This window comes from Tasmannia lanceolata, unplaced genomic scaffold (genome assembly GCF_043159265.1).
Source record: "Tasmannia lanceolata isolate RefF3 unplaced genomic scaffold, GAP_Taslan_0.1 ptg000018l, whole genome shotgun sequence".
Taxonomy (NCBI): domain Eukaryota; kingdom Viridiplantae; phylum Streptophyta; class Magnoliopsida; order Canellales; family Winteraceae; genus Tasmannia; species Tasmannia lanceolata.
Window position 1 is genome coordinate 2,829,225 of NW_027518695.1, and position 18,913 is coordinate 2,848,137.

The following is an 18,913-nucleotide window of genomic DNA, read 5'->3' on the forward strand; positions in this document are numbered from 1 at the left end:
AAAAGTACAAAAGGTTTTATTTTGGCACCTTTTGGCCTTTTTCTGTAATTGTCATAATTTTTGCTTTTTCTATGTAGTTTTTTTTGTAATTATCATATTTTATAACGTTTTTTTTTCCTGATTTTTCTACTTTACTTAAACTTACTTCCCCATGATTATTATTTATCGCTATTATTTATTGCTAGCCAACTTTTCACATATCGTACTTTTGCCGATCTTTGCAGTTTGCACAACGTCAACAATAAGACAAATTTCTCAAACAGTCAACATAAATGGTTGGCGAAGGTGGCTAGCAAATCCCTATACAAACAAAAAAAATCTTAAAAAATATGTCAAAAATCCAGGAGACCTGTAGGTCGACCCGGCCCATACGGGCTTGGTGCGGGTCCAAGCTTAGTGACCCGTAAAATTTTCCGGGTCATTTGTTACCCGGCCCGTTTGCCCCGGACCCGTACAGGCCGGGTCAAACCCAGCCCAGCCCGCCTGTCCGTTTGCCGGTCTATCCAAAGGTGGTATTCTAATTCCAGCAGATTCTGATTTGACCCTATTCTAGAGTTTGGTTCAAATAAATGAACCGACATTTGGCAAAATTGAAATCGGGTTGGAATATATCGAAGAATTTATGGCCTAATTTGTTTCCCCGACCAAGAGGCGGTATTCAGAATGAGGATGCCAATTCTGATTTTTGATTCTCGCAATCCAATTAGCTCATGCAAAAAAACCAAGCTCCCCTTGTCTTTTCTTTGTTAATTGGCCGCTTAGAGCTTTTTGCGAATTGTAATAGCTTTTGACAGCTACTTAAATGATAGAGGACAAGATGTGTTTGTGTCATTATCAAAACATGGTAGCGCAAATATAAGAGCCTTAATATATACACATTAATAAAATGAAAATGCTAAAATAATACAGCTACTTTTTTGTGGCCAACACGTGCCCCGAGACGATCGCTTCAGTTGATCTAACCGGCAAAAATAAATCTAGCCTAAATCTTGATCGGATGACCCGAGCGCCTCGATCTACCAGGCATAGTTTAAGATTTTACCAATAGAAGTTAAAACATTAATTTTTGTAAGCATTAATCTTACAAAGAATATGCCTTTTTGGCACGGGACCAACACCATGTGTGCCATTTCACGATGAACTACCAGATCAACAGTCTAGATTATACACACTGGTACCCATGTGGAACCCATTGTTCATTCTTGGGATTGATTCCAAGTCCAACTGTGTCCATCTATGTAGTGGAATACAAGGATGAGCAAAGATTGTTTTTACTTCGGGAAGGCATTTTATTGAGAATGGTACACCAGGACTCAAGCCAGTGGTTCCAACACAACAGTGATTTAGACTATGTTAGTCTAGTGGGCCATAAGTGGATGGGCCCTAGTCCAAAAATAGCTCCTATCGTTAAATCTTGACCATCCTCTCTACAGATTTTTTGTCATTATAATTGGTCAACTTCTTTTTGAATCCCTTCATTTGTAAGTTGATGAATGCTAAAGCTAACGGCGTCCTTGCAAGAGCCAGCCACAAGGGTGCTCCGATTTCATCCCGTCACCTCAATGCATTTTTCTGTGCCATGATAAATGCACTGAGTTGACATGGATCAAATGTGATATAGCTTGGCATTTGAGCACCACTGAGTTGAAAGCCCTCGAGATTCTCAGAAATGTCTCCTAATTAATCATTGCATGTCTGTTAATGCGCGTTTGTCACCTATCTATGAAATTCGAAGTCAATATTCACAAAAAAAGGTGGAATTTTGCTTGGATTTCTTGGAATGGTGCTTTTGCCCCTCTTTCTCACCGTCTCTCTTTCTCTCTATATATTGGTAATAACACCCCGTACCTCTTTCTCACTACTTACACCACTGCTTTATGAGATAAATAGCCACAACCAGGCAGTAAGGTTCGTTTTTTGCAAGGGCACCTTCATTTTAGCATCCCGTTTGTAACATATTGATCAAGCGACTAAGATAGCTCGATTCCCATGACACATGGTGGACCTGCTCTCCACGGGGATAGAAATCCTTGGATAAGCTATTCCTATGATTAGCCACCTTGATGAGATAATTCAATCTTTATTAAACAATTGGGATTGGTTGCTATGCTTGTATAGTATATGCTACCCCTCGAGGAGGATAGCAAACCTATCCAAGGATAAGATAAACTTCAGCTTACTATCCCCATAGAGAACTGCGGCACTGAAGTCTAAAAACAAGAATGGATATGAATCCAAGTCCCATCGTGAGACAGCCAATAGTGTAATTCATTTATATAAACCAAAAAATGCTCTTTTTATCCTTAATTTTGATTTAATCAGTTCTGGAGTAAACAAACAGAGAAATTATATGGTGTAAGGCCTTACAACGATAAGGTAGGGGTACTCCCTTGATACTTGATCCAACAGCAGCTCACTTTTTTGGACGACTCCTATCTCTTGACCCGACAAACCTTGTTTAGGGTTTCATTAAAAAAAGACTAAGACATTGATTTCTGCAGGTGATTATCTTAGCTAGGAATGAGATCTTTTTTTGAAGAATGATAACTATATTCAAAGAATTAATAAGAGATTACAAATTACATCAACGGGGAGAGTGGACCTAGAGTAAAATGAGTCACTCAGTGTCCCGGATTTAGCTAACTCTGAGGATCATTGGCACTCCTAGGGACTTGAACAAATGAAAGTGATCTTACTTTACAGGGAAATTATATATTGGCCCCCTTTTATTCCCTGTGCCACCCAGTAGTGTAAAAATGTAGTTATAAAATACAGTGGAGGGGTGGCTCGGGGGAGAAAATGAGTGATTATATATCACTTCCCTGCCCACTTCCCTGCCCATTATATTTTGTACATTGGCCGCCCACCAGATCAATGGTTCAGATTACAATCACTCTAATGATTTTATGCATATCCAAACAAATCTGGAATGTGCTTGTCCCACTAATCGAACCCTAGGGCACAATATTATATAGTCACGAGGCCAAATTAAAGATCAGGTCAGGTCGTCCTTATAGGTGGGGCCACCATTCAATATAAAAGGCCATTCCATGGTTGCTCTCATTGTTTGATGGCAATGCCGTCCCAAAAATCTTTTGTTGCAAAATGGGTGGTTTTAAATAGGAAAGGAAAAGAAATAGCAGTGCCTCCTATGCACTAGAATGCTATCAGCTCGAATGACAGGATTCTTTCTTTGGTAAATGCCCCTAGTATCATAAACCCTAAAAAGACCAAACATGCACAAATATATTTAAATAATGAGAAATTATATGGTGTAAGACCATACAGAACTATAAGGCCTTGGCACGGTCGAGGTACTACCCTTGATAGTTGATCCAACAACGGCTTCTTAAAAGTGTGCTGCTGTTGGATCAAATATCGAGGGTGGCACCTCCACCGTATAGTTGTAAGGCCTTACACCATATAAAGGGATTTGCTAGCGTCCATCGGATGGTTTGTTGCATGTGACAGTAGCCACCTCATGAATGAAGACAAAATCTGTTGAAAAGTAAGCATGTGTGGCTGCTCTCACATGCAAGAGACCATCCGCGAAATGCCTACTGCGATGGATGGTAGCAAATCCCCCCTTATAAAACTAATAAATTTCTCGTTAACGAGCCATTAAAAAATTACTTGTTAAGGTTATGTTAATTTTAGATTTTGACAACAGACTGGGAGTCAAGACTCAAAACCGATTATTAGACTTAAAATCACATTTAATTTTGGGAAATGATATGAGCACAACCATGCTTTAATAATCTCACAAACGGAGCTTGTCTTTTCCTTTTGAATTGGTTTGTAAGAGCTTTTTGGGAACTGCAATAACCCCTGACAACTCTTTAAATATTAAAAGACAAAGCAGGTCATTGCGTGGTTGTGCTGGTATCATTTCCCTTAATTTTGAGTCCAATAATGAATTTTGGACTCACAAATCAGTTGTCAATGTTAAACAACCAATTCCTCCAAAAGCTTAAGCTGTTGGCATATGTGGCAGGCCCTCTTTTGGGTTGGCCGTTACATGTGGATTTTTAATATCAAGGAGTTTTGAACCCGTGGCAAGTCGTACCAGAGCTGGAGCGATGGATATTTCAAGTCCCATCACAAATAATCATTTTTTTTTTAATCTTTAGTTTTGAACCCAGAGACGTGGCAAACACCCAACCACTAGCCAATAAAGACTCTAATTTTTTCCATAAATAGAGGCACATTCTCTAAGGTATCGTGGGTTCAAGTCTAGAGTTCTCATCAAAGAACCCATATTAATGTTGCAAGTTCTGACTTAAGCATCGGAGACCCTCTCCGGAGTCCAAACTCCATGTGGTTGCAAATTGTTATCTCGTGAGCATAGGTCATCTCCTCAGGTGTGCTTCCAACTGTGACCTTGATTTGATTGTAAGTCAGATTTCAACGGCAACAAAAGTTCCGAATTCTATGATCGAGCCTTTATTCTCGTCCCACATTTTGGTCTCATCGATCATTCCAAGATTTATTGATTCAGTCATCTCGGGGCTTTGTATCATGATCCTCATAACGTGTGAACTTGTGGTCAAGTATTACCCCCATCTTATTTGATGATTCTCGTTTTAGGATCGATTCATGGAGTACAAATTCAAAAGAGGGATGGAGAGACAGAGATTCATATAAAGATATTTATAGATAGAAGTCAATACTTTTCACTCCCTATTTAGATACCTAAAAAAAAAAAAAAAAAGGCCGGTCCACTGCACGAGCCTCCCGCCATTGCGAGGACTGGGGAGAGCTAGATCCTTACCCCTGCTTTGCAGAGAGATTGTTTCTGTGACAAGGAAGGCCCAGTGCACGAGGCTCCCACCATTGCGGGGTCTGGGGAGGGCTAGATGTATGCAGCCTTACCCCTGCTTTGCAGAGAGGCTGTTTCCGTAACTTGTATTGATTAGTTTTTGACAATGTAGTTGAAGGTTGTTCTGGATTCCATGAATTGGATGTCGGATGCCTGGAGGTATGTTCCAGGCATTTCGGAGGACATTTTGTCGTCGTCTCAATCGAAATCTTCCTCAAGAGGTAATGAATTTCTATTTCATTTTCTTTTACTGGATTTGTAGGTAGATGCTTTTGGTTCTTAAAATGCAGTTCGGTTGTAAACATTTTCTTTTACTTGGTCGGTAGATAGATGATTTCAGTCCTTAGATCAATTAGGCCACGTTTGGATACCTCATGTTTTTGTATTTGGTTTGGATACAAAATACATCAATCATCCTCATGTTGAGAGAGAGAGAGAGAGAGAGAGAGAGAGAGAGAGAGAGAGAGAGACATCTCGCTGCTGCTGCAGCAAGGTCGAGGAGCAGCGAGGGTGAAGGTAATTGCCACAGCTATTAATTTTCAAATAACGCCTTGCAGAACAGATTTGAAAATCGGATTTTTTTCACTGTTGTAGCTGATTTGGAAATCTAAGGATCTGATCCAGTTCCAAATCTCAACTGCAAATGTGAGAAATCCAAATCTAAATCTTGTGGGTATCCAAACGTGGCCTTAATGAATTTGGAATTGTTTAGAGTTTCCGGACCCAAGAATCTCGTGTCTTGGTAGCCTGAATTAGAATTGGATTGGAATATCCATCTTTGTACTCTCTGATTATACCTCTGAAGAAAGAAAATATTGGTTTCATTTTGCCATGTGAGTATACTTTATAATGGAATTCCACATTTGATGTTGGAGAAGAGTTACATAAAGTATCTGTCCTTGTAGTTCTACCAACTGCTGAATGTGATCATAGACTCATTCTGCACCGATTGTCTGTTCAATTTTTGTTATTGTTGCCTTCGCTGTGCTCTGCTTTGTTCCGACAATTTTGTTGTCCCAGGTTGAACCTTATCACATTATGCCATTTCTGTTCTGTTTGTCTTTTAATGTCACATTGTCACATACATTGCAATTGACGGGCACTTCCCAACTGCCTCCAGAAGTCCCTGATACTGTAAGGTCTGATTCTCCATTCGCAAGGAGGAAAAAATCTCCAATAAGCAGATCACCGATGCTAGGTAGTTCCTCTGTCACAACTGGTATGAAAAGGAGCCCTAAACTGACAAGACATAGACTCAAGCCTTGTTCTGTAAAGCTCGAAAGGAAGAAACCCTCCGAATGGAAGATAGAGATTACTACGCCTTTTAAAGTTGTCTCTGAAGATGAACTTCAGAATAATCAAGGGAGAGATGGGAGGGTTACAGAACAAAATCAGACCAATAGAAGTTCAAAGACTGAAGCAAAAAATGTCCATTTCATTAAGAACTGTGGCGAAAAGCCACACAAACTTATTGGGTTGAAGTATGCATCTCGCGTGGTTCCTTTTCATTATAAGGGAAACCCATAATCTATTGGTGTACCCAGCAATAGTACCGAAGAATTCTATGAGAGCCACAAGGACAATGATCTATCCCTAATCCACAAGCAATTGGTTCTTGTAGAGAATCAGCAATCCAAGCTGCTAGATCTTGTCAAGGTAAAAGTTTTATTCTTGGTTAGTGCTTTAATTCTAGACGACATGCATTATAATTATTGATTTATAGGTTGTAGATAGTAATTCGATTTCCCTTTAGTTGCTTGGTCTTGGCTAGATCGGCTGAACATGGGAAGACTGTTAAGAATTTGGGTTCATTGCACTCGATTGTGGCCCTATCAGTCTTCTCTTCTCAGAGAAATTGAATTAGCAGGATGCTTCTCTGCCATGACTTAGTCGCATTTATCTCTTATAAGGTTACCTTACTCCACAACTGCTCTGGTGAGACACATCCTTGAGAAGTATTCATGTCTATATTGTTTGTATAAATATCATGATAACCTTTGCTGAGTTGGTATTTCTTGTAGAAAAGATTCTTTTTCTGATTGACTGTTGTCATGTCCAGCATTCACCTGTTCAAGACAATTCTCTCAAGTTTACTGTTACTGAGAACTAGGTGGAAATTTCTTTTCTATTTAACATGGAACTAAGCTGGTCTATTCAAGGAGAGCATCTTTAGTTGGTCCTACTAAATCCTTGGATTTTATGGAACTGGCAATTGCCTTAAAGCAGCTTATTGGAAAAATCTTAATGACCAACGACAATACCATCAAATTAGAGTGGAAACACCCTTTTCCTTCTATATTTAATTATTTATCCCATTCTCAGTCTCAAATATGTTTGAGATCCGTTTAGACCAGTTCCTCCAATAAACTGGCGAATTCCAGCAACGCTGTTATTGATCTTTCTGTTTGAAAAAAAAAAAAAAAAAACTAAAAAATAAGATTCCCTCACGTTACTTGTTCATTTATGTTGTTTTATTAGTCTAATCCGAAATCTCTACGAATTTTCTACTACACATTCACCTTAGACTAGGAATCTAGGATTCTGCTAGTTGGTGGTTTAGATGAAGTTGGTTTTAATTTTCCCCCCTATTTCTATTTAAGTTAGAATAAGATTCATGTTTGAGTTAGAATACATGTCATTGTTTGAGTTGGAGTGGGAGTTATTGTTTAAGTGGGATTCAAGTCTTTGGTTTCCTATAAATAGAGGAAGCCCATTTGTTTTGAAAAGTCAAGTTTTTATTTAAGTTCTTTTTTTTAAAATAAAAGAAATAAACTCTTCTTTTCCAATCTCTTGTCTTCTTAGTGCTTCCTTTGATTGCTTTCCCCCAACGATTGTATTCTTCTTGATGCTTTCTTTGAAAGCTTGGTTGCATATTCTGCTATGTCAACCTCTGTATGAAGTACATGTCAATGATTGCAGCAAAACGCAGGCCACTATAAAGCATCAATGATGGAGCTTCTTTTCATTGGAGCGCTCTAATATGATTCTCCTTTACTTAAGCCTTGGTCTTATACTTTGGTATTCATATTAGTTATTATTGGATCTGCAACATGACCTTTGTTAACTAATACATAGAATTAAAGGCACGCATATAGGTAAAAGCCTTAACAGTATCCGTGGTCATCGAATATTGATCATAAATGTTTTGTTCCCTTACAGCCTGCCTCAAGAACTTCTCAATCCAGAATGAAAGTTGCATGTAGATATACTTTCTCATTCCTGTATGTTAGGCTTTCAATCTTCAGAACAGTCAAACTCTTCTCCATGATCTAATTAGAGTTGCATTTTCTTCTCTGTTTAGTGTTGTAGCAGATTATTGTAAAACCTAAACTGCAAAGCCCATAGTTTTCAAAAATAACTATAAATCCTAATCACTTGAGAATATATCACGTTCTTTTCTTCTTTAATTCAGTAACTTTGGGACACCTACACAAGACCAAGATGTTCATTCAGTGGGCACATCATTGATGTGTCATAGCAGACAAAAATCTTGTGAATTGGATGATCCTAGTACTAATTGGTGGAATCTTACCCGTTTATTGTGGACTATTGGTCAATCATCCATTTGCAGTCCTTTAATAAGACAAGATCATAACATCAATATCATTTTTTTTTTTGGGACTACCGAATATCTTGTATTGCATCCATGTTACAGACTAGAGTCACTGATGAAGAAAGTAAAAAATAGTTTCATATGGTATACTTTTCCTCTTCAGAATCAAACTGCTTACTTGTCCCATTGATTTCTTACTAAGCTTTTCTGTCTTGTGTTAGCCTAGTGATGGCATTCTGATAGTCTGCTTTCCACATTGCATTCTGACTGTTTTATTTGCTGTTGATCATCGGCATAATTCAGGCGTTGGCGGAGGTCGTTAGGAAACACAACTTAGCCAGGAGATGAACAACAACACCAACGCCGATCATCTCCAAGTTGAAAATGCAGACCCTTATACTGAAAATTGAATATGTTTGGAGTGAAATAGAGAAAGAAGGGGCTTATGCTTTTGATAGTGCTTTGTTTAGCAGCATACTTTTTATTTTAACAAGCACATGATATATTCCTTCTCCATTTCTTTTATCTGTTCCGCATCCATTACCTCAAGGGTGGAATATGTACATGAAAGAGTATCCTCTTCTCAGTTACTGATATATGCAACCTGTGTTTGATACTCACAACCTCCTTTTTCTTAAACCCCTTGTCTTAATAAGGGAGCCAATCTTGACACCAAGTTGGTGCCCCAAAGGCTTGAGCTTAGGTATAGACACCTCTCAATATATAGTAACTTTCTTCGCCTTTTTATTGTGAAAATTTTTTCAAGTAAAATTTGATTTCATTAATATTCTATTAAAACTTTGGAATGCTCTTTTACTAGATACATCAATTTATTTAGGAGTACGTATTAAGAACCTTTGCATTTCCACCTTTGCACTCTACCTTTGCGTGTGGAAACAAATTTCACAAAGTGATGACCAAGTCATCTTTAAATTCCTAGTGAGATGATATCCACACCCATTTGTTTTATTGGCACTTCTCTCTATGTTTTGAACTTCTCTAATTGGCTGTTGGGAGATGAATCAACCAATATTTGTCTGTTTGGATGTACCTAATTGAGAGTAAAAGAAGAGGAACATAAATTCCCACTTCTTTACCTTCCTCTTCTCCCTGATTTGAGAGGAAGGTCAAACAAGAGCGGATAGCAGTAGTTTTTTCTTTCACCATGGATTACAATACCAATTTTGAACTCAAAATCAATTATCAAAATTCAAAACAAACAGGTGCTAACCCATTTTCCGATTAAGTTTGATTTTTCGATGTTTTCCTGGTATGTCAATTTACAGCAGTGGCCCACCAACATTGTTGCCCCAATGTGGCAGGTCCGTATACTGCCTACAGTGTATATATGTATCACATTGATCAGACTAGTTTAAGATTAGATTATAGTCTTGGTAAGTATTTAGTCCATGAATGGAAAGAAAAAAACAAGAGGTTTTCATCGGTGGGCGTGTAATGGTCATTGGATTCTAAGAAGCTGATGGGTCTCTGTCTCCACCCGCATCGAAACCAGAAGAAACTGTCATTACCCACCAAGACAAGGGAAAAAAAAAAGGGGGGGAACCACTCTCAGGTAGTTTCAATGCAAGTGGCAATGTTGCGACTCATTACCGTAAAAAAACAAAGAGCCAAGGACTCATGCATCCATGCTCCACGCTTCACATGCACACGCCTTTTCCAACAACACGCAAAAAATAATTAACAAACTCTGTAAAGAGATTAAACTACACGCTGGCATGAAAGTACGTGATGAAGATACAAGAGAAGCATCGAGTGTTGGGATTAGGCGTTTTCAGTCAAGCTTCTCTCGTCACTTCAGGGTTCTCCCTCTCCCTCTCCCTCTCCCCTACAATATTCATAGAAAAAGACTTTGACCATTCACAAAGTCTTCTGATATTGGCACTACCCTGTTTTGATAATTGCACAAATTCTACCTGTCTTTCATTTTTAATGGGCTTCTTAGAGTTTTTTTTGGAACTGCAAAAACCTTAAATAGCTGTTTAAATATGAAAAGACAAGCAGGATTTGTGCAATTATCAAAACATGGAGTGCCAATATCAGTAGCCCTCACAGAAAAAGAGGAACCAAAAGCAAACTGGGTACTGACAGAATTGCTTGCCATCTTGCAGAGAGAGAAAGAGAGAGAAGTGATATCACCAAGAAGGGGAGGTACACGGGGAATCGGACGACGAAGAGGAAGCCACGTTGCTGTCGGAGGCAACGAGGGAGCTACCACCGTCGATCAGCGTAACAGAAGAAGCAGTGAGGGGAAGCTTCTTCATGGGTGTCAATGGAGGAGTCAAAACAGAAGGCCCACTAGAAGAACAAGGCGAAGAATAGTAACAGACTTGAGAGCAACCATCCTCCATCTCCAAACGAGAAGGCGAAGTGTCTGGAGTTTCAAAAGAAGTCGAACTACTCACAACACAACCCTCCTCATAAATAGGATTAGAAATGTAAACAAACTCCTCATTCGAAGACCCAACATCTTTTTCTTCTACTACATCAACATGTTCTTCTTCTTCTGTTGAGACGAGGCCAATGAAATAGTGTAGATTAGTATAAGTAGTACCTGTGGGAATGCTTCGAGGGGGTTCAAGCTCTCTATTGTTCTCTTCTTTGCCGAAGCCTAAGAGGAAGCTTCGAGGAGGAGGGTCAAGAACCCCTTGGGCGTAGGCATTGCTACTCGAGCAGGGCATTTTTTTTGGGTCTTCGGATTTGTTCTGCTCGGAAGGTGTGTGGGTTTTGTTGGGTGTTTGGAGAAGGCGACGCTTGCGTAGGAGGAGAGAGCAGTAGAGCTCTGCTACAAGAACAAGGAGGAGTGCCATTACTAAAAGGAGGGTCACCCCTGTTATCAGTGTTGCTCCCATTACCAACTTGGTTGTGCTCTTCATTTCTGCTCTGGGTTTCGTTTTTGTTTTTCTAATTGATTGGATTGAGGAGGAGGTGAGCTTGTATAGAGTAGACTGCAAAGGCCTTCCTTTTGGCGGGAAACCGTCAAAGAAAGAAAAAGGCACTTCTCTTTATACAGACTTCATACATTTCGAGATAGAGAGAGAGAGAGAGAGACATAGACATAGTACATTGGATTTTTGTTCTATCTGGAAAGGGTATTGAAAACTGACATTTGGAGGTTATTTTGGTCATTTAACATGATACTCTCCTTTGTCCTACTCATGGAAAGGATGTTTTCCATGTCTGTTTTCTCTCCTTTTTTAATACGAGTTTCTGATTCATGAACTCTCTTCCCCAAAGGAAACTCCACATTGAACAATCAATCGTGCTGTATAGCCTGTATTTACATGTAGTGACCACATCACATCTTGGCATTTCTATTATATATACGGCAATGTATGGCTGCTCTGAATTTTACAACAAATGAATATTCATTTCCAACTGCTAAACAAACAAGAGAGAATGAAGCTCTTCAAAAGAACTCCATACTTCTCATGCATGGCAATGGACTAGTAAACAGTAAAACCCTTCAACGGGGGACACAAATCTCTAATCCCTCTAACTCTTACCCTTTACACCCCCCTTCCTTTCAAGGCTGCAAACCGAGCTGCCAAATCGTCGTAGTCTGGTAGCTTAGGATGCACATGCCCCCCACATACATCAGGTTGAAAAGAAGTGGCGCGAACGGGTCCCCTATGAACTTCCTCAGTAGTCGTTGGCTCGGGTGGGAGTGACATAGCTCTGGAAGGAGCAAAACCCGATTCTCGTTTTAAGCCAGGTTTATCTTTGTTTCGAGAATTGGGAGATTCATCAGCATCAGCATTGCTACCTATAAGAGCTTTCAGCCCTAGTGCAATCTTGCTGTTATCAAAAGTTTGTTTCTTACTGTAATGTATCAATAGTCTGTCCATAAACTTCTCTTCTTCATCTATTTCAATCTCATCACCATGAGTAGGAATGCTTCTTCTCTGACCTTGGCTTCTGCCATCGCTTAGATGTCTGCTCGCTTGTACATTGTCTTCAGTTGAGCCATTTTCATGAACTGGAGGTTTTAGGTGCTTCCTCCTAACAGATCTTGGTTTAGATTTTTCATCATGGACTGCGTTATCCAGATGATGATCCTTCTCATCTGCACAACCATTCGATTTTGCTTGGGTCCTCTCTGGTTTGACATGGCCAATTGCACTCGCATTACTTTCGATTGGAGGGTCAGTGGGCCCATTATGATTGGAACCAGTATGTGGGGCCTCTGAATTGGCCCCATACCTTCTGTCTTTTGGCTTAACATAAGGGGGAGGGGCCATTTTGCTAGTGGAATGCAGCTTCACATTTTCTGTCGCTTCCTTGTAACCTGATGTGTTGAGTTCAGATTGTGGAGGATCCTTTTTACTACTCGGAATGGCATAGGTTCCTTTGATCTCCGTCTTAATCTCTTGTCTTGCTTTATACTCAGGGCTGGGAGTTACTTCCACTCTTCCATGAGATGAAATCTCCTGCCTGCTGATCACCGCATCATCCTTGCCATTCTGGGGAGTCCCAGATTTTGTAGTTCGACCCTGCAAAATGGTCAGATATGCATATGATTTTACCTTTGATTTGTATCAATGTTTCGGAAGGTTTTAGGGCATGAAAAGGGCTTAGTTAAGTTAAATCAAGGAAAGAGCTACATAGAAAGTTAAATTGGTTCATCGATCTTTTCCTATTTGGATTTCTTATGTGAAAGTTACAAATATATAGAGTTGCACAAAAAATCTTATGACACTTACCAACACAGATGCAGAGGGATTAGAAACCCTTTCTTTGAAGGCCCTGGAATCCCAATTTATAGAGAACTCTTGGGATATATCTCGCATTAACTGCAACTTCTGATCCATTGAAGGAGGCTTGGATGCTATTTTCTCAAGAAACTAACAATAACAAATCGAGCTAGTTAAGTATAGAAAAAAAGCGTTTAGAAACTCAGGGAATTAAGTGCTAATATTGCAAGTGTGGCTTAATACCTCTACATTTACAGATGATTCCAGGGCATTGCCATATCGCTCTGTGAATATACGCCTGAGATCACGTAATTCTGGCAAATCAGCAAATCTAGCTGCTGCAAACATTAAACTTGATGCCGCCACCCTGCTTTCTGGAGGGCAGTCCCTGTTAGAAATACAGCAAAAGGAGACATTTCATCATATTCATAGGTAAAGAGTTAAGGTGAAAAGGAAAAAGAATGTGTAATTCAATTCTAAACAAAGTGTATGAGAGGCCTTGCATTACATAAAAAAGTGGCATATATTTCTCATCAAGGGATGATTAAGACGACTTCCACAAGAAATATTTCTCTTGCAATCCAAACAGGGCTCTAGCGAAGGAGGAGTTGTCACCTCTTTGATAAAAATAAGAAAATAAAAATAACAAAAAAATATAGTTTAAAAGATAAACAGTTGCTAAGGCAGTCAGTTTGACTTTTTTTTTTGAATGGCCAAGAATTATACCAATGAAAACTAAAGAGCAAGGGGGACCCCATGCCGGTCGAGATGATCAAGGCAAAACAAGAGTCAGTTTGACATTTTAAAAGTAGGAACACGAGGTTTTGGTAAGGTGAAAGGATCTACCCGGCTCAAATGACTAGGTCTACTCCTGATCCTAGTTGTGTTCGTCTACATGGATCACTTTGTTCCATTCTATCCTATCCAAGGTCATGTTCTCTGCTATGTTCCTAGCCCTCAAGTCTTTCCTAACTGTTTCTATCCAAGTTGTTTTTGGTCTGCCCCTATCTCTTTTTACGCCATCAACTTGGCACGAGTCACTTCTTCTCACTGGAGCATCCAAAGTCCTAGGTTGGATATGCCCAAACCATCTTAAGCGGTGCTCTCTCATCTTCTCCTCAATTGATGCCACCCCCAACTTTTTACGGATGTCTTCATTTTTAATTCGATCTAAGCTTGTGTGGCGCACATCCATCTAAGCATTCGCATCTCTACTACACTCATCTTATGCATATGCTGCTTCTTGGTGGCCCAACAGGTTTTAGTCTCCAATCTGAATAAATAATTCAATATGTTTAAATTTGTTATTTGAATAATTCAATATGATAAAGGTTTTCTCATATTGCAACTTCCAACAACGTATAATTTGCACAACAAAAATCAACTCGTAATTGAACTCCCATCTGCCAACCACTTCATCTACGCAACCTCAAAAGTTAGTGAGGATTTTGAGAGTCAACCCAATAGAAATCAGATCTTGAATTTCTCACAATTCAAGTTATAAACATGCATAATGCGTAAATAGTCAAACTGCCAAGTATATTCACTTAGGAAAAAACAAGCAACATTCTATCACTGGGGGATTGACCTTCATCGCAATAATTAGGTGCACCCAATCCCCTTGTTGTTCATAGAAGATAAAAACGTTTGAGAGAATGAATAAACAACGAAGACATATAATTAATATGAAGAGGCCCGAGAGGGCACAAGAGACAATGGTGGTGTGGGAGGGGCAATGGAAAACACTTCCCATCTTAACCTAGTTAGAAACAGGTATAGGTTAAATCAAAATTTCCTAACAATGGGAGTTATTTTTTGATACAAGGAAGAAGAGCATCATTCAAATGAAATCTCGACATAGAATCAAATTTTGACCCTAAAGTGGAAACTTGGATCAGAATTAGAAGTTTCCCTTAATAGCAGGTTTAGTTTGAGAATTTGAAGACAAAACAAGCTTAGAGTTTAAACTAGGGAGAGAGCAGCAGAAAGGATCAAAATCTTCCCACATGAAAAAGATATTGTTGTGAATCCATGGATAGATTTTGCTGATTTCCTTCTATTAAACCCAAGTCGCTGCAGAGAGTCCCCTTTTTTTTTTGAATGGCTAAGAGCAAAAATATATTAATAAGAAAGAGGAGGCCCACAACTGATATGATCAAGGCAACAACAAAAGAACATATATAAAAATACAATAGATACTAATATCAAAGCAGTAAAAACTCAAAAATTTCCAACTCAGCCCTCCCATCCCCAGCACAGGCCAACCTATCTGCATTGGCTGATCTTTTGACATGTAGAAACCTTACACCAAAACCTGTAGTTCTTTCCTGAATCTAATCTATCAACTCAGCAAATCCCCAGGGATGAGAATGACTTCCATCCAACCACCTAATCACATTAAGGGAATCACGCTCCACAATCAAACAACTAATTATACCTTCATCCACTACTCTAATACCTTGTAAGACCGCTCCTAATTCAGCTTCAATGGAATTTGTAACCCCGATTGGCCCAGAGAAAGCCCACTTTGTCAACCCCCAGTTAACCCTTAAGGCACCCCCAATTCTAGAAGGCCCTGGATTGCTGAAGCCCAAGCCGTCAAAATTAAGTTTTAGGAAGTCTTGAGTAGGAGGGGACCAACGAGGAGATGCAACCTCCTTCCTGTCGTTGGTAACACAAATCTCCTGCCAGCATCTCCCCAAATCAGAGCTAGAGATGAATCTGAAACAGGGGAGGATATTGACCAAGTGATGGTAAGGGAAATGACTTTGAAAACAAATAATGAGAGCATTTAGATAAACAAATAATGCGAGCATTTAGAAGGACTACACGCCACAATATCCTCCCCTAACTTCTCGAAGGGTCAAAGGACCAGCTATCTAATAGGTCTACCAAACGAGCTAGGAAGACCCACTAGATACCAAATCTCACCAGGATTCGACTCCAGACCTCTCTAGCCATCCTGCAGAGAGTTCTTTGAATCTGGAGAATTTTTATCTTGTTGTTCGATTGTCATGACCATGGATTGAAATTTCGGACCTAGCCGAAACCAAAATTTCCGCCGAAATCTCAAAATTTCGGACGAAATTCGGTAAAGAGGGGCGAAATGTCGGTTTTCTGGGCCGAAATTTTGGTAATTTCAGCTGAAATTTTGTAAAGGAATAAAAAATTAATATTTTGTCCAAAAATTTGCCGAAATTACCAAAATTTCGACCACGGTAATTTCGGCGAAATTTTGTATGTTTTGGCCATTTTGGATTTCGGTCATTTCGGTGTCGGTGTATTTCGGATTTCGGTCGAAATTTCAAACCATGGTCATGACATTAGTTTAGTCAATTCTACTCTAATTTTATTTCACGTTTAGAATCTCACAAAGACATTGTTTTCGTTCTTTCATTTCAATGTACCATAACCGTAAGACCATGACATTTAACCTATTTGCTATATGTCTATAGCATCTTCTATCAATCACAATCCCCTGATATTTATTGCATGTCCAGGAATATAAACCATAATTTTGAGAAATGTGAATTAATTTCAATATATAAATGAGGTTAACCACAGATGAAGGTATTATAAGAACAATGGTATATCTGGGAATTTAAAGCGTTAGCATAACATGAAGCAAATTAACAATAAAAGATGTAAATAACATAGTATGATTAAGTTTGCACTCTGCAGCGTGCAACCTCAGATGCCAGTGGTAGAATACTAGGTGTGACAATAATCTAATAAATGATAAGCCTCTTATCTGAAGCAGTATGGCATACATTACCTCTGCTTTTGCATGCTTGAAAGCTGCTCCAAAATACACCCGCAAAATTGCTCTATTAAATCATAACAGGAAGAAAGGTTCATCTCAATTAAAAGTCCTTCAGCCTGTTTCACAACCAAGCAAAACAATCTTTTTAATGAACATATCAATATATGGATGAAATATAGTTCTTCATTTATCAATGAACAACCTGTAGTAGTAGTAGTAGTAGTAGTAGTAGTAGTAGAAGAAGAAAAATCTCGAGTGCCCATTAATGAAAATGCTAACAGTATAAATAATAAACGTAAGAAATGATAGAATGCATACAACACCATGGCTAGATAGCCCATCAATGATGAGATTGCCACCCCTATGAATACTTACAAACCAATCAAAGACTCTATCATCAAGCTGAAAAGGAAGAAAGGGAAGAGAAACACAAATCATAGAACCATACACATGAAAGCACAAAATGGAAAGACCAAACGGGTATCATAAATCAACATGAAAGATCATCTTATCAATTGGTGGGAAATGAGATAGGCTATAAAGTGAAAGCACATCGGAGTCGGACAATCAATTGGAGCATTCTATTAGGTCTTGTTTGAATTGCAGGAATTTTGACGAAAATTTTGAAAATGAAAATATTTATAAAATTTCCTACTTTCTTTTCCACATGAAAAGAGATATCTCAAACCAATCCTATTCAATTTTTACTTAGATGGACCTTCGATTTATGATAATATCCCTCTAAATTAACCATAATCATATCAGTTCCCTCTAAATCATGAAAATAAAAAAAATTCTGTCAGAAATGTTTTTCTTGCAATCCAAACAGTACCTTAGGAAACGGAAAAGGAAAAAAAAAATTGATAAAGAAAATTAAAATCGATGCAGGTAGATAGGCTTTGAATCATTCAGATGACGAGATCTAAAGGCTATTGCTAATTTTCAACAAAAAAATCGAGTAAATGTTTATCATGAAAAAAAAATTTCTGCCTTCACCAATCAAATGCATACGAGGCGAAAGAAAGATTAGAAAACGCTGGACAATGCAGATGAGCTCTATTTGAAAAATAAAAGAAAAGTTAGGTTAATTCTTCATTATCAATGAAATAAAATAAAATTCCTCATCAAAAGATTAAAAGAAAAACAAAAAAAGGAAAGAGAAAAGATGAGATGAATTACTCTGCTATATGCATTCTTGTCGAGGCCGTTCTTGAGGAGATCTGAGATGTCCTTCTTGAGGTATTTAAGCATGGCATTCCTCTTCCTCTTGATCATGTCGATCCGAGATCTGATAAGCTTGATCAGCGATTTGCTGAAACAAATTACAATTAAAAGAAACCATAAAAAAAAGTTAAAAAAAAAAAAAGAGAAAAAAGATCCAAATGAGATGCAGAAACCCTGAAAATCAAAGGAGAAATGATGAGATTGAGATGTATAAATCTCTCTGCCAAACCATTTTGATGAAAATCCTTTGCCGAGCAGACCGTCCAGCATCTTCGTTCCTTTCTCTCAGTTATAATCTCCAAAGAAAATAAGATCACAGAGAGAGAGAGAGAGAAGAAAAAGAGTGAGAGAAAAACAGAGCTGGAATGGAAATGCAAATGCGATTGGGAATTACGTTGGTTCGACACTTGCCATTAAAGAGGCAGCAGGCTTAAAACATGGAGAGAGAGAGAGAGAGAGAGAGAGAGAGAGAGAGAGAGAGCTTTTGGCAAAGCAAATCCAATGTTATTTTGCCACGCGTGATGCTCTGGTTCTCTCTGTCTGTCTCTCTTAGACAGCAGGACCCCCTTCTCGCATCTAATTTTCTCAAACCATGGCTAAATCCCTGTATCAAAACCCTAATGTTCCGGTTCATATGACGAGACTACCCTTGTCCTGGCCACAAGTTAAAAAATTTCCCTACCTACTAAAGTACTAATTATTAGATTGATGAAAGTCAGTTGGTTGATCAATAATGTCGATCTTGTGGACCCTACCGATTGGCATTTTTTAGTTGGGGGAATGAAAAAGTCGCCCCCATTTTTCCCGGACCAACCCCTTGTAGTGTAAAAGGAGAACCATAA

At 38.8% G+C, this 18,913-nt stretch overlaps 2 protein-coding genes across 2 annotated transcripts; both read right to left on the reverse strand.

Annotated features, from left to right (window-relative positions):
- Positions 1-10,045: 10,045 nt before the first annotated feature.
- LOC143851070 (uncharacterized) lies at positions 10,046-11,539 on the reverse strand. Its single transcript, XM_077360390.1, has one exon. The coding sequence runs from the start codon at positions 11,264-11,266 to the stop codon at positions 10,526-10,528; it is 741 nt and encodes a 246-aa protein (XP_077216505.1). The 5' UTR covers positions 11,267-11,539; the 3' UTR covers positions 10,046-10,525.
- A 138-nt stretch (positions 11,540-11,677) lies between these two features.
- LOC143851069 (uncharacterized) lies at positions 11,678-18,709 on the reverse strand. Its single transcript, XM_077360389.1, has 6 exons — positions 18,301-18,709; positions 18,027-18,159; positions 16,860-16,963; positions 13,328-13,472; positions 13,094-13,234; positions 11,678-12,883 (listed from the first exon to the last, which is right to left on the reverse strand). Exons 1-6 carry the CDS (start codon positions 18,339-18,341, stop codon positions 11,900-11,902), a joined length of 1,548 nt encoding a protein of 515 aa, XP_077216504.1. The 5' UTR covers positions 18,342-18,709; the 3' UTR covers positions 11,678-11,899.
- Positions 18,710-18,913: the final 204 nt, after the last annotated feature.

Excerpts from the sequence above, each read along its gene's own strand:
- LOC143851069 (XM_077360389.1), bottom strand. The coding sequence starts at position 18,341 with ATGCTGGACGGTCTGCTCGGCAAAGGATTTTCATCAAAATG. Across the intron at positions 13,473-16,859 it reads TCAAGCATGCAAAAGCAGAG|GGACTGCCCTCCAGAAAGCA; the intron begins GTAATGTATGCC and ends TATTTCTAACAG. Across the intron at positions 12,884-13,093 it reads ATCCCTCTGCATCTGTGTTG|GGTCGAACTACAAAATCTGG; the intron begins GTAAGTGTCATA and ends ACCATTTTGCAG.
- LOC143851070 (XM_077360390.1), bottom strand. The coding sequence starts at position 11,266 with ATGAAGAGCACAACCAAGTTGGTAATGGGAGCAACACTGATAACAGGG.